Genomic DNA, 14,073 nt, shown 5'->3' with positions numbered 1-14,073 from the left:
TAATTTACAATATTTCAGTAGAATATTTACTTTATTGACAGTTTCCCTGTGCTAATTTATTTGCTTGATGATCATAAGGTAAATCATCACATTACTGATAATAATTACAGATACAATTTTCTATGAGGGTAGAATGGTGATTAAGTTGCTAAGCAAGGACACGTTCCTACCACATCACACATTTCTGTTCAAGGTACGAGAGAATTATAAGCATGGATTAAAACATTTTTATTTAACAAACACTAGTGACAAGTACAAACTGGCAACATAATAGCATTGGTCACCTTTTCTTCTGAATTCTTTTCTATGAAACTTGTGGCAAAGCAACCAAATGTGTAGAAACAATATAATAACACGAAATAGATAGATTCTGCTTTTAGAGAAAAAAATTAACTGCTTTGTACACTCCTTACATTTTTCAAAATAAACACTAATCCTGGTAGCCAGGACAGATTCTGTTAACAGTTCTGTAACTTTGGCATTCAATACTACGTTCCCCACTTCTAGCTATTTCTTTTTAGTAGCCTTTTCTGCAGCCTTGGTCAGCTTAGCAGATACATCTTTATTTGTCTTTGCCTTGATCACACCTACAGCCACTGTCTGTCTCATGTCTCGGACAGCAAAACGACCAAGGGGAGGGTAATTGGTGAAGGTCTCCACACACATGGGCTTTGAAGGAACTAGTTCCACAATAGCTGCATCACCAGATTTTATAAACTTTGGATTATCTAAGAGAAAAAACAACAATAATAGTAATCAAAAAGTAAAATACTTAAACTCTCAGTTAATAGTAGAAATTCTTAATTCATTGTAATTATCTAAATTCATAAATACTTTTATAGCTGAAGCTTAGTTTTCTAAATAAAAGAAACTTACCCTCAAGTTTTTTGCCAGTACGTCTATCACACTTTTCTTTGATCTCCTTGAACTTGCAAGCTATATGAGCTGTATGACAATCCAGAACTGGGGCATATCCATTGGTGATCTGACCAGGGTGGTTTAGGATAATCACCTGAGCTGTAAAATCAGAAGTGGCTTGAGGGGGATCATTCTTACTGTCACCTGCTACATACCCACGACGAAGCTCCTTCACAGAAACATTCTTTACATTAAAACCAACATTATCACCTGGTAAAGCCTCGGTAAGAGATTCATGGTGCATTTCAACAGACTTAACTTCAGTGGTAATCATGGCAGGTGCAAAAGTGACCACCATCCCAGGTTTCAAAATACCAGTCTCAACCCTGCCAACAGGAACAGTTCCTATGCCTGCAAAGATATATAATCATAGTTATAATAGTAACAAAACCTTAACAGAACACAAAACAGACTAGTATATTTACAATACTACTGAAAAAAAGAAAACTAAATGAGAAACATACCTCCAATTTTGTAAACGTCCTGAAGAGGAAGACGAAGATGCTTGTCAGTGGGTCGAGACGGTGGTTCTATACAATCTAGAGCACCAAGAAGAGTTTTTCCTTCCACTACCTGACTTTTGCGTTCAATCTTAAAGCCCTTGAACCATGTAGTGTTGGTACTGGGCTCCAACATGTTGTCACCATTCCACCCAGATATGGGAACAAAAGCAACAGTGGCAGGGTTGTAACCTATTTTCTTAATGTATGCACTAACTTCCTTTTGGATTTCCTGAAAACGTTTCTGTTGGAGAAAAATATTCACTGCTTTATTAAATTAATTAATACTATGTATTCTTATCATAAAAAGTATTAACTAACTTTTATGATCAAAATTAAGATCTAAACATTGTGCAGTAAATAATGGTTGGAGACGGCTGTTATGTTAAACTTATATTAACGTTTTTCTTCATCACCCATTCAAGCTATCTCCAACCATTATTAGTCTCAAAGTGGGTCCTCGTCACCGAAATTGTGCAGTGAAGTAGTTTTTACTTAACTTAAATTTGTTTCCACCGACAAGGTTACTGTGCCATATTTTTTACATATGGCACAAGTAACTGCTTTGTATGGTAAAAATTTATACACCAGTGACCATAAAAATATTGAACTCTGTAATGTTAAATCAAAACAAAAATTGTTTTAAAATAAGCTATAGAAAAATAAGGATATAGGAACACAATCAGCAAGATATACAAATACTCACGTCTCCCCCCCCCCAAGTATCTTTTATAAATAACTTGCAAAATATCAATGTAATACAACACTGTTTGATCTTTCAGCAAAATGCAAGGTATTAGTTTAGCAATTAACCAGCAACTTAATCATGCTTACTTCACTGTAGGGAGGTTCTGTGGTGTCCATTTTATTAACCCCCACAATCATCTGCTTCACACCCAATGTATAGGCCAACAAGGCATGTTCTCTAGTTTGACCATTTTTTGAGATGCCAGCTTCAAATTCTCCAGTTCCAGCAGCCACAATTAACACGGCACAGTCAGCCTTTGAAGAAAAACATTTTATGGAAGTATCAAATATACTAGCACCAAATTCTGCAGTTGTAGTTTTGTTTTTTAGTTTTAACCCTTGGGAACCACTTAGGTAAAAGTGTACAAAATGAACTATTTACAGTTAAACACAATTTAAACTAATTTATTAACTATGTACTTAAATAAACTTACACAAAACAGTTACTATTATACACATTTTAATTTCAAAAAGATACATTTAAATAAACTCTCAATCTTAGCTTCTTTATGACTACACTTTTTGCTGCCAAATTACCAAACTAAATTATTTCCACCCACATTTCATCTTCAGTTTCAATAAAAGTCAAACCCACCTGCCATATACCATTATACATGAAATTAAGTAATTTGTTTTACTGAACCTGAGCAATTTGCTTCCAAGGTGTTTAAGTTTTGTTACATATTTTAGTGCTCAGACACGGTTTAGAGCAAGTAAAACAATTAAAATGTAAACTTATGAGCCTAAAACTGTTTAGGATAAGTAGTTCTGCAGTCATTGTAAAAAGAGAAAAGGGTAATTTAGATTATGCGATTTACTGTGGTGGTTATAAGGTCAGTAATTAAGCCCCTAATATTAAGAGAAAATATAATAGTTCTGCTGAAAAAAATAGGATATTCATGTAAAAAGGTTAAGGTTATGAAAACGAGACTTGAAGACTAAAATGAAAAACGTATTTTTAATCTAAACATGAAAATCTTGCAGTCACTAGTCAGAATGACATCAGACATTCACAGAAAAACTTAGTATAAATACTTAATCTGATTTTGTGTACAAGATTTAATTTTCACTAAAAACTGTTTTATGGTGGTTACAAGGTTTATCAAAATGAGAAAGCCTGCATAGAAACCTTCTTAAAGTCATGAAGCAAAGAGAAATCATCACTTGGAATGGATATTTATAAAGGAGCAAGAAAATACCAACCTGAGATGTTCCAGTGATCATATTCTTGATGAAATCACGATGTCCAGGAGCATCAATAACAGTAATATAGTATTTTGGGGTCTCAAACTTCCACAGGGTGATATCTATTGTAATACCACGTTCCCGTTCAGCTTTCAGCTTATCCAAAACCCAGGCATATTTGAATGAACCCTTACCAAGCTAGAAGAGAACCCCGAAAACAGCATTAGTATCGCTATCTACTTTTCTATTACAAACATATCCCAAGAGAAAGACATTTCTAATTAATTTACAATACAAGATAATTTACATAACACCTTCACCACTTCCAAATTTTTTGGTAGAACTAAGTTTGGGGATATTGAATTTTTTTTTAATAACAGAACAATGTCAGAATTCCTGTATTGTCACAATTTAGGATATTAAATGGCTAAAAGTTTTGGGTTAATATGAAAGCATTATCTAGAACTTGACAACTGAAACTTATAGTCAATTAGTTTAATATTAATTAGCTCAAGAATTAATCAGTTATTTTCAGAACATTTGGAATAAATCCAACTTTTTTTTACAAGTTGTAACACTAATCAATTAACTCAATATTACAAAGCTAAACCTAGAATTAATCAAAAATTATGAGAAATAAGGACAATTACTTAGTTGGAATAAAAGAAAAGCTACTTGTATTTGGCAGCACCAGAAGCACATGCAAGACTTCACGTTATACACTATTTACTCAGTACACCAAAGACTAATACAGTTAATGATTAAGTTATAAAATATACTGCATATTTTGCCAAAGGAAGTCATAATTGAAAATATTTAGGTTAACCAATTTCCTGGCTATTGGAATTTTAGTTTTATTCCACAATTTAAATATAAATGCTGACTTGTTAAAAACAAGAGAACATTGAAACATGAAGTTATATATTTTGATAAGAGTACTTGGCACCATTACTATGCTTAGCAGAGATTCTCAAACTGTGGTATGTGAAGCTAATTTCAGTGGTACACGACACAACATAAAATTTGTAATAAGCCCTATCTAAGCTTTCCATATACATACTACTCAAATCACTTATACCAGTATTTTATTTCCCTAAAAATTGACAAAAATCGTACCACATATTCTTCAATTTAGGCTGTCATTTATCATTAAAAAAAAACAAAAAAAAAAGACTACTTGCATTTGATACCTCACAGTTCATAAATAATTTTACAGAGTGAAATATCAGAGTAGTACAAGTATAAAAACAAGAAATGTGACAACTTGAAAATATTAAGATACATTTTGCAAGTTACTCACAGGAAAAGTTTGAAAAAGATCTCCATTTATACACACAAAAAAAAAGTTCCTACATATCAGTACTAGTAATCCAAGATTTACTTATTAACAAACAGTGGCAATATCAACAGGGTTGTACATCAAAATTTGATGTTTGTGGCAACAACAGCTTGGTTTGGTAAGAGGATTTAACTTTGAATACAGATTTTAAAGATAACTTTAATTCTTATCAATAATAGCTTAAAGATACCTCAGCAGCTTCCTTCTCAAACTTCTCTATGGTTCTCTTATCAATACCTCCACATTTGTAAATAAGGTGACCAGTAGTTGTAGACTTTCCAGAGTCTACATGGCCAATGACCACGATGTTAATATGAAATTTTTCCTTTCCCATTTTGAAGTGTGTGTGGTATTACTTTGCTACAAATCCTACAAAAGAACAAATTGAATTTTACAAATAAATCTGGACAGAGGAAACAGTATTGTTATAACAATTATTAATAAACATATTAAGAATACTGTTTTAGTACAAGCTATCCATGAAGTTGTGTAAAACAAAATCATTTATTTCTTCAAAACTTGCATGATAAAGAATAAATGCTCCCTCCCTCCCTAGACCATTTCAAATTCCAAAGATGAAAAAATTTAAAAGTGTTATTACCTTCTCTCTTCATTTACAACACTAAGAATAGAAATGAACAAAAAACCCAAGTCTCTATACATTTATTTCATTAAGCTAGTTTAATTTAATTTTCAAGACATAAAAATTAAAGTTCAGCCTAGCTTACAAGTTACATAACACGTGTTGTTAATTAGGCCAAACAAATACGTGATAACAGCTCTCATATTATATAAAAGTTTATTATCAAAAACAGAAGATCAGTAACGTTAGTCAAGTGACGATATTCAATTATAATGATTAATATAGTTTGAAGTTCTAGAATTTCACTAGTAGTAGTAATACAATAGTACTATTAATTTCAAGATTATCATTGATACCAATTTTTCCACGAAAAAATTAAATAATAGTTTCTAGACTTCCGTATTCCATAAATTTCCTCTTTTACGCTGCGTCTAAAAGAAAGTTATAATATATGCGTCAGTTTACCATTTAATCATTCTCATTAAAAATAAAATGGCGGACAAAGTGTACTTATTGAAATTATTCGACAAAGACAGTTGCGTAATATATTAAAACTGTCAATTGAAAAACTTCCCTTTCATAGATCACTAAACGTAGAAATAAAAACGTGTGGAAAATTGTTCATTTTATTATTCTAACGAAATGTAACAATAAAGATATCACCCCATCATATAATGCATTTTTCCTAATAGGTAATGTAGCCGTGTATCATTGTATGATATACCGGTACTCAAGAAATCTGAACATTACACCGCAACCTATTTCAAGATACCAAAATTATTTACTCATTCAAAAATGTAATTCTTAGTCTAACATTAAAGATTTTCTCTAAATTTAAAAAAAATTATAATTATCGATTATTTATTTTTCAAAAGATAAAATTAGATTCAAAATATCACCCATTCCATACTTACAGACACAACGAAAAGAGGGACTGACAAAATCGATCACGTGACTTAAATACGACATGCCGGAGATTAACTAGTGACGTCACAATGCATCCAGCCATTATTAGCTATTACATTTGTCTTATGAACGCTAAGTAATCTATAAAAAATGTTACTTTACTGATTTTTTTTTTTGCCGTGATACTCCAGATTTATTGCTTTTTTATTATTTGTGTATGTGTGTTTTAGTGCAAAATGTTTATATTATGTACTATTAAGGGAGGGACATAAAAGTTATAAGAGCCAAGAGTGTTTATCATGTGTATTTAATATAACTATAAGGTATATACTTAGTATTAAAGTAATTTTGGTGAAGTTTTTTAATTTTTTGATTGTAATAAAAGCCACTGGTCTCGTAATTATAACTTATAATGTGATATTTTTATATTATATATGAACTAGGGAGGAAAAGAAAATGTTCCAATAGCTAAGAACGCCTATTCGTATATCCATCCAAATTTTCCTGAATAAATTTGTTTACGATCACGGTACGTTTACTTCTATGGTGAACATGCGATGTAAATGTAGATTAAAATAACAGGAATACGACAAATCAAACTATTTCTTAATTGTTATGAGTCAGTGATTTAAATTATTTCTAGAATAGCTTGTCATTACAAGCTTTTAAAATTAAAAAGAAAATACCCTAATTATTATTTTGAAGTTAGATCATGTTTCTTTCACTTTTAGTTTCACGGGTGAGTTCGCCTTATTATAATTTTAAATTTAAAAGCAAGCATATTAATAATTGCATGTTTTTATTCCTAAAATAAATGTATTGTTTCAGTTTTTTATAGGCCTACTAATACTATTCCAATATCAGTTGGTTAGGTCTACCTAATTTAATAGTTATTAAGTAATTTAACTTTTAATAATAAAGCGTAAGTTCACTAATATTTAGTTGTGGAATAACTCCACTGAGTAACAATAAAATAAGTGTCTAGTGTTACAATGATTAACAAAGATGTAAACCTCTATTCTTAAAAAAATGAATCATTGAAATCCATCTGGGTTCTTAGGGAAACCCTAGTAGGGGTTCAAACTTCAAGGAACAAATCAACCCTACATCGACATTTTAATTATCTTTTATGCAAGACAAGCTTTCGCTGAAAATAATGCTCTCTATATAGACACGAGTCCTTAGAAATCTTTCACAATTTTTTGTAATAAATGTAATTCTATTTTCTAGATTTGTGAGCGAGTTAATGCACTAGATTATTAAATGACATTCAGTTAGTGTAGGTGTAAAATTCATCATTATGAGAATAAGGGAAAAAATACTACTGACTGATTGCTTTACCATGAGTTTAGAATACATTTTTGTAAGATCCTGAGATAGTCATCAAATTAGTAAGATTTGGAAAGTCCATGGGAGGTGACATGTGTCTTAGGACTAAGGCTCAAAGCATGAAGATAAAACAATTAACAATACTTTATATCAAAAGGCTTGAGATAGCAGAATTAACAGATCAAAAACAAATTCAGAGTAGTACTAATGTGAATTATTCATACAAATCTTCAACTTGGGTACTCTAATCATATTTCCTTCACAATACATCACAAGTCTGAGACCTTTATCCTATAAATCAATGTTCTGGTACATTTCAACAAGATCATATCTTGCTTTTCTCAAGGGAAAATAAGTTATCTTAAATTATCTACGTAAGATAACCCTTTCATTCTTGTAATCAGCCAAGTAGCCCTCCTCTGAACCCTTTCCAAAAAGTCGGTCATTATCCTTTCTTGGATAAGGAGACCATACCTAACATAACATGTAAGGGACAACAAGGGGCCTTTTGGCATTGGTCCATCAAGGTTGTTCCATCCAAGTTAAAAAGAATAAATCCAGTCCTTATCATTTAATTAAATATTTATCTAACCTTCCCTTAAGCATACTACAGCACCACATCCAAAGATGGCCCATTCCGTGGTCAATGATCCTGTTAGAAAAACAAAACTATTTTAGGTGAAGATGACTTGTACCGTAACAAAATTTATTCATGTGTTCCTGTATTCTACCATTCTCACCATTAAGTATGAAAAAAGAGGATGCGTCAATACCACCATTCCATTAACAGTCTTTAACACCTCAATTAAAAACCACCTGTTTTCTCTTAAAAAAGAAATTTAAGAGATCTTAACACAGGTGCTGACTTGTCAAGAACTTTGAGAGGGCACCAAAAAATGGAGGTGTCATTACATTTCTTTATCCATATCATAAATGAATTACCAAATTAAAAAACATTTAAATTAGATAGGTCACCATAAATACAAAATTAACATAGCATAATGGAAAAGGTCAGCACAGTTATAATCAGAACCACCATTCATGGTATGTTGACTGATATATGAACACCTGAAGATAAATAAAAAAGGCATTTATAGTATATACCACACCAATCCTGTCAGATAGGTTATGTAGATGAAACTGGAAGAAGCATTGACACAAGAGTTTCTGAACTTAAAAAAGATAAATAAATATGGAAATACAAACAATGCCATTTTTATCCATATTAAAGATAGTGGCCATGAAATCAATAATTTTATTCAAAACAGATAACTACCTGTTAACTGTATGTTTCAAAGCTGTTTTTAATGGTAAATTTAATATGTTAGTATAGTTTTGTAGTATGGCCTATATTTCTTACTTTTTTTTATTTAAAAAGAAATAGTCAGATAGTTTAATAAGATCTCCTGGCCTCAGACCATTAACGTGGAAGCATTGATTTGGACAGTTTTGGCTTAGTTTTGTGAAAGATAACTTACTTTTCTATTAAAAAATAATAATATTCTGACCTACTTCATAGTTATATACATCATTATTTAGCTGTGATGATTTATGAAATGTTTTAAACTGGTTTGTTGTTCTAATTTGTTGTTCAAGTTTTTTACACATTCTCTTGAATTTGGCCTACAAATGGTAAACATATTATCCCTAATATTCAGGGTTGCATTTCACAACTTTCTTTCCATCACTTGTGGATAGCTTATTCGAAGAATTTTAAACAAATCACAAGATTATTTGTGTGTTTGTGAACTACAGCTAAATACTCCAGAGGGAGGTGTACTGAATCTTTTATTCTATACCAAGAATTATTGAAACATATATAGCTGAATCCTTAAGAAAAAAAAAATATATATACATTATAACTTTCACAAGTTAAACAAAATGTACAATTTTAAGATGCGAGTCCAGGACTTTTGCAAATGAAACAACTAACATTCTGACTTCTAACTAAATAAAATAACCTTTGCACAAGAAAATAGGAAAATAATCTGAGATAGAAACCTAACTTTACTATTCATCACAAAATCTACTTAATAATACACCTTCAAGCTTTAAATATATCTTTGAATTCTAACCAAGATTCAAGTAATATCAAATCTACAACCCCACATTCTTAAGTATCTAGTTTATCAGTCTTTTATTTGCTACCAGATGATAGTACAATTTAACAAAACATCTAATCAACTTGTTTACGTAGTGACAGACAGATTGGTTTACATGTAACCAGGATATCATGACAAAGTCATCACGTTCATCTCGTATTAAAATCTTCATGAAATTCCATACCCTAAATCATTTTTTTTACATTTAAAATTGTCCACATTTAGACCAATTTTTTCAAGACTCTCCAAGTGATCCTGAATAATAAAAATATCAGTATCACACATTCCTAGATTTTGGTAAGGTCACATATGCTTATTGTGTATTGTCTCATCATTTAATGAATTTTATGCTAGTGTACAACTTTTATATGATACCTCTAGGTGTTAAGTAAACTGTCCTGACTGAGGTTTGTAGCATGCAACTCCTGTCAACACTATTGTTTATCAGGAACATACTTTTTAGTAGAATATATAGTAATGTAATTATATGGGTGTGTTGTGGTAAGGATTCTTCTACAGTAGGTGTCTATGATTTGTTGGTGATAAATTCAACAGTAAACAAACAGCATGCACTCCACTTGTTTATAAATAATACATGTATTCGAAACAAGTTAAATGTATGTACAAAATTCTTTACACTATGGAGATCATAGTTGTATCTTAAACACTATACAGTTCTTGTCAAAAGTCCACTTAGGCCAATTCAATTGCTTTAGAATTCAGTTTACAAGCCAAACTCTTTTATCTATTTTTTTGTCACAATAGTATCCATGTATAATTCACTTACATTGTCGCATGAGTTACGGCAGTTGTATCCTGAACTTCCAGTAATCATATGCTTTTCATATTTCCAATAATCATCTGTTCTTTGTACTTCCAATAATCATCTGCCTTTTGTCAAAGTCCACATAGGCAGGTTCAATTAGTTTAGAACACCCTTTGACAAGACAAATTATTCTCCTTATCTCTTTCAAACTGTTAATCTCACTCTAACATATCAACTGTTAGACCATTCACTCCCATGATGGTTAACTTTAGGTTTTTTAAACTTTTTTTTCTGACCAAACCTCTCTTTTACATGACTTTACTTTTAATTTGTTTTTGCTTGTCTCGTCACAGCTATTTATTTTAGACCATTACAAACTGTTTCAGTAACCCATAGTTTTTGAAGTAACCTTGTTATATTTAGAAGAAGTAAGTTTGAAACTTAGTTTTCTGAAAATCTTATTCATTTCCTTGTATATTCAGATCTTTAATTCTAATTGTGGACTCTTGAATAACAATTCACAGATTACTTATCTGATGATTTTTAAAATTTTGTCTTATCGGTGAATGTCTAACAGCTGTAAAAATTTGAAATGTTTTCAGTGATATGTTTTTTGTAGCATCACAGAGGAGAAATTACAGATAACAGTATGTTAATTCCATTATTTAGTTCAGAGTTTATTGTATATAGGTGGTTATGAAAAATAGAGAACTACTGTATGACTTAAAAGTGTATTTTGTGTTTAAGGCTGCCTCATACATTATTGATGTTCTCATTCTTGTGTTTATACATGTTACATGATGAATTCCAATTGCAATCTTTATTTTTTCTTAACTTTTAACAACAGTTTGTGATAAACATTTACTTTGATTATAAAGATATATTGCTTCTTAGACACTTTTTGATTTTTTTTTAAAAATCAGATTTATGTATGTTAAATTACTCTTGATAGTAAGATAGTGGTATAGCTAAACATTTTTCCAAGAAATTACAGACTGAGAAGTATATATATATATGCATATTTTTTCTATAACTTAGCTGCCTATTCAAACACGCACTCTTTTGCAATATGTACCATGCCGGTACAAATACCCTGATTGGAAGATGGTCCGAGATGCAAAAAGGCGAAAGATGGTGAAAGAATATGCTCAGCTGAGACTCAACATTAATTCTTTACGAAAAAATGATATATTGCCAGTTCAACTGCGAGTATGTACTGTTTGAAATTTTCTGTTTCATTTTTTGTGTTTAAAAGACATTAAAAAGTTCTTTTGAAATTGGATTTGTCTGTTAACTGACTAATTTGTTTGTTTGTTTTTTAAGTTAAGGTATTTATATTTACAGTTGTAAAATAAGAAAATTAATGTTCTTTGTTTTGTTTTTAATTAGTGCCAGATAAATCCTATAATAGTAATAAGTTAATATATACAATGGAAATTTGATGCAGACATGAACAAATATCATTGTAACAAAACACCATATTTTGAAAGTTGATGTTTTGTTCGTGGCATACAAAGTGAAGTTGGGGCATTTGATTAAATCTTTTTACTATAGAGTATATAGCAGCCCAAGGAAATTTTGTATTCTCTGTACTTGTAGCAAATAGAACCCAAAATCATTTTTCCTTATCTGTCATATGAAACACAATTATGCAAATAACACTTTGAAAGAAAATTATCAAACTACCTTTTAAATGAAACATTATGACATTAATACTTCTTTGATTACTACCAGAGTTCAGTCCAGAAAAATATTCCTAATTCATATGAAATATTTGATATCATACTGCAGTTATTCTGCCTTCAGAAATTTCATTATTGTTGTATCTACAAAAAAAAGTAAACAAATCTTTGAACCAAGTGTTTCATAGGTTAGTCACAACTCTAACATTACTCTCCTTACGGCCAATTCAAATAGATTGCTAGTTAATCATTCTTAGTTTAAAAAGGAGGATGGGAGGGTTATATTTTTCAGATCTCCAGTTCCACTGTGAAAAGAAAGAAATCAAGAGATATCAGTGACATATATCTGGTAATTGGAGAGTTAAAGAACTAGTCATTTTTGAGCAGAAGTTTCAAATAGGTAGAGCGTGCGAGGATGAGAGTTTTAATCTTTATTTGAAACAGTTTGTGCTTTGTGTTTATTTCAAAATACATTTTGATAGTTGTTTGTGAAATGAGAACAATGGGTAGGGGCATATCTGAGAGTGGGTCGAATGACCACTCCAGCATTCTAAAAAAAGTCTTGAAGATCCACTATCTTCTGATTTAAGAGTCTTATAAAGATTGTCAAAATAACATTATTTCATTTCAGGAAATTGCAGATGCTGAAATTGCTGCTCTTCCAAAGGATAGTTCCATCACACGAGTGAACAATAGATGTGCTATTACTTCTCGTCCTCGTGGGAATCTTCGAAGGTGGAGACTTTCTCGCATCATGTGGCGACACCTTGCAGATTACAATTACCTTTCAGGGGTTCAAAGAGCCATGTGGTAGATAAAGGTGTGTGTGTGTATGTTTCTTGTGGACCAGTTTATTCTAAAAAAAAAAAGTATTACATTTATAGTCCTTAAACTTCCCAGAAAAGTGCTTAGAAAATACAAACTTCTTTTCTATTCTGCATGAAATATTACTCAAATTCTTTTTTTTTATTCAAAATTATTATAATGAAAATGCATTGTGACTGATTTTACTAGTGGGTCTACAATCCATTCAGCCCATCAAAGCTTTCCTTTATGGGAAAAAGTTTTGAAAGTCTGAAAAAAAGATGCTTTGAAAAATCATTTAAAGTTTAAAATTTTATTTGGTAGTCAATATGATTTCACTAGGGGAAAATCTTGCCTTACTAATATTTTATATTCTTTGAAGAGGGTCTGGATTTGGTGTATGTGGAGTTTCAGAGAGCACTTGACAAGATGTCACATAAAAAGCTTGTTAAAAAATTATCTCTGTGAGTGTGGGGAATATCTTGGCTCATTGGATTGAAAAGTGGCTGGATGGAAAGGTTGATAGATTAAGATCTCTGAAATTGTTTTTTTCTTGAAAAAAAGAAGACTTAGAGGAGATCTAATTGAGATGTTTAAGGATATTAAAGGAGTTGATGGTGTTGATGCATCATCTTTTTTTCATACCTAATGGTAAGAATAGTGGGACTAACAGCAAAAATATAAATTTTGGCAGGGTAGGAATCATTTTCAGCTGATACAGCTTTATGTTTCTAACAGGGTAGTTATTCTTTGACAGACTATTTTTGAAACCCCTTACAGTTCTTAACATTGAAACCAAATCGTCTCACATTTCTCTGAATTCCAAATATATCTAGTCCAAAACTTTGATTTTCCTAGTATTACACATGTGCTAAGTCAGCTGAAATTTTTTATTTATGTACTTACTAGTTCTTGAAGTGGAAAGTGTCATCACTGCACACTTATGAATAATTCAACAACACTTAGGTTTACAGTTAAGAAGTAGTATAGTGCTTTCAAGATGTGTCTTTTTAAAAGTATTCATATTTGTGAGTCGTATTAACCCGATGACTACAGGCTACTAACTTTCTTAGTAGGCAATGCAAGTCTTGCTATATTTCATTCCGACAATAAAACTAGTGGACGAATATTTTCGAAAATTCATAAATACTTTGACAAATGTAGGTAGTTTAAGAAACATAAAGCTTATTACTTTTAATAAATTTAGTTTCT

General features: G+C 31.0%; 2 protein-coding genes across 2 annotated transcripts in view; one reads left to right on the top strand and one right to left on the bottom strand.

The window, feature by feature from the left end:
• Window positions 1-209: 209 nt before the first annotated feature.
• Window positions 210-6,242, bottom strand: LOC106460868 (elongation factor 1-alpha-like). The gene is made up of 7 exons (XM_013920618.2): window positions 6,187-6,242; window positions 4,880-5,058; window positions 3,369-3,548; window positions 2,253-2,420; window positions 1,383-1,662; window positions 877-1,269; window positions 210-728 (listed from the first exon to the last, which is right to left on the bottom strand). Exons 2-7 carry the CDS (start codon window positions 5,021-5,023, stop codon window positions 508-510), a joined length of 1,386 nt encoding a protein of 461 aa, XP_013776072.1. The 5' UTR covers window positions 5,024-5,058; window positions 6,187-6,242; the 3' UTR covers window positions 210-507.
• Window positions 6,243-6,700: 458 nt separating this feature from the next.
• LOC106460865 (28S ribosomal protein S14, mitochondrial-like) overlaps window positions 6,701-14,073 on the top strand; it is a 9,031-nt gene continuing 1,658 nt past the window's right edge. The window contains exons 1-3 of the mRNA XM_013920613.2: window positions 6,701-6,917; window positions 11,414-11,584; window positions 12,689-12,877. Coding sequence (XP_013776067.1) covers window positions 6,891-6,917; window positions 11,414-11,584; window positions 12,689-12,871 — 381 coding nt within the window. The 5' untranslated portion in view covers window positions 6,701-6,890 and the 3' untranslated portion in view covers window positions 12,872-12,877. The remainder of the gene's footprint in view (window positions 6,918-11,413; window positions 11,585-12,688; window positions 12,878-14,073) is intronic.

This window comes from Limulus polyphemus, unplaced genomic scaffold, assembly GCF_000517525.1.
Source record: "Limulus polyphemus unplaced genomic scaffold, Limulus_polyphemus-2.1.2 Scaffold850, whole genome shotgun sequence".
Taxonomy (NCBI): domain Eukaryota; kingdom Metazoa; phylum Arthropoda; class Merostomata; order Xiphosura; family Limulidae; genus Limulus; species Limulus polyphemus.
Note: the sequence above shows the minus strand (reverse complement) of the source record. Positions and strands in the feature narration are given on the sequence as shown.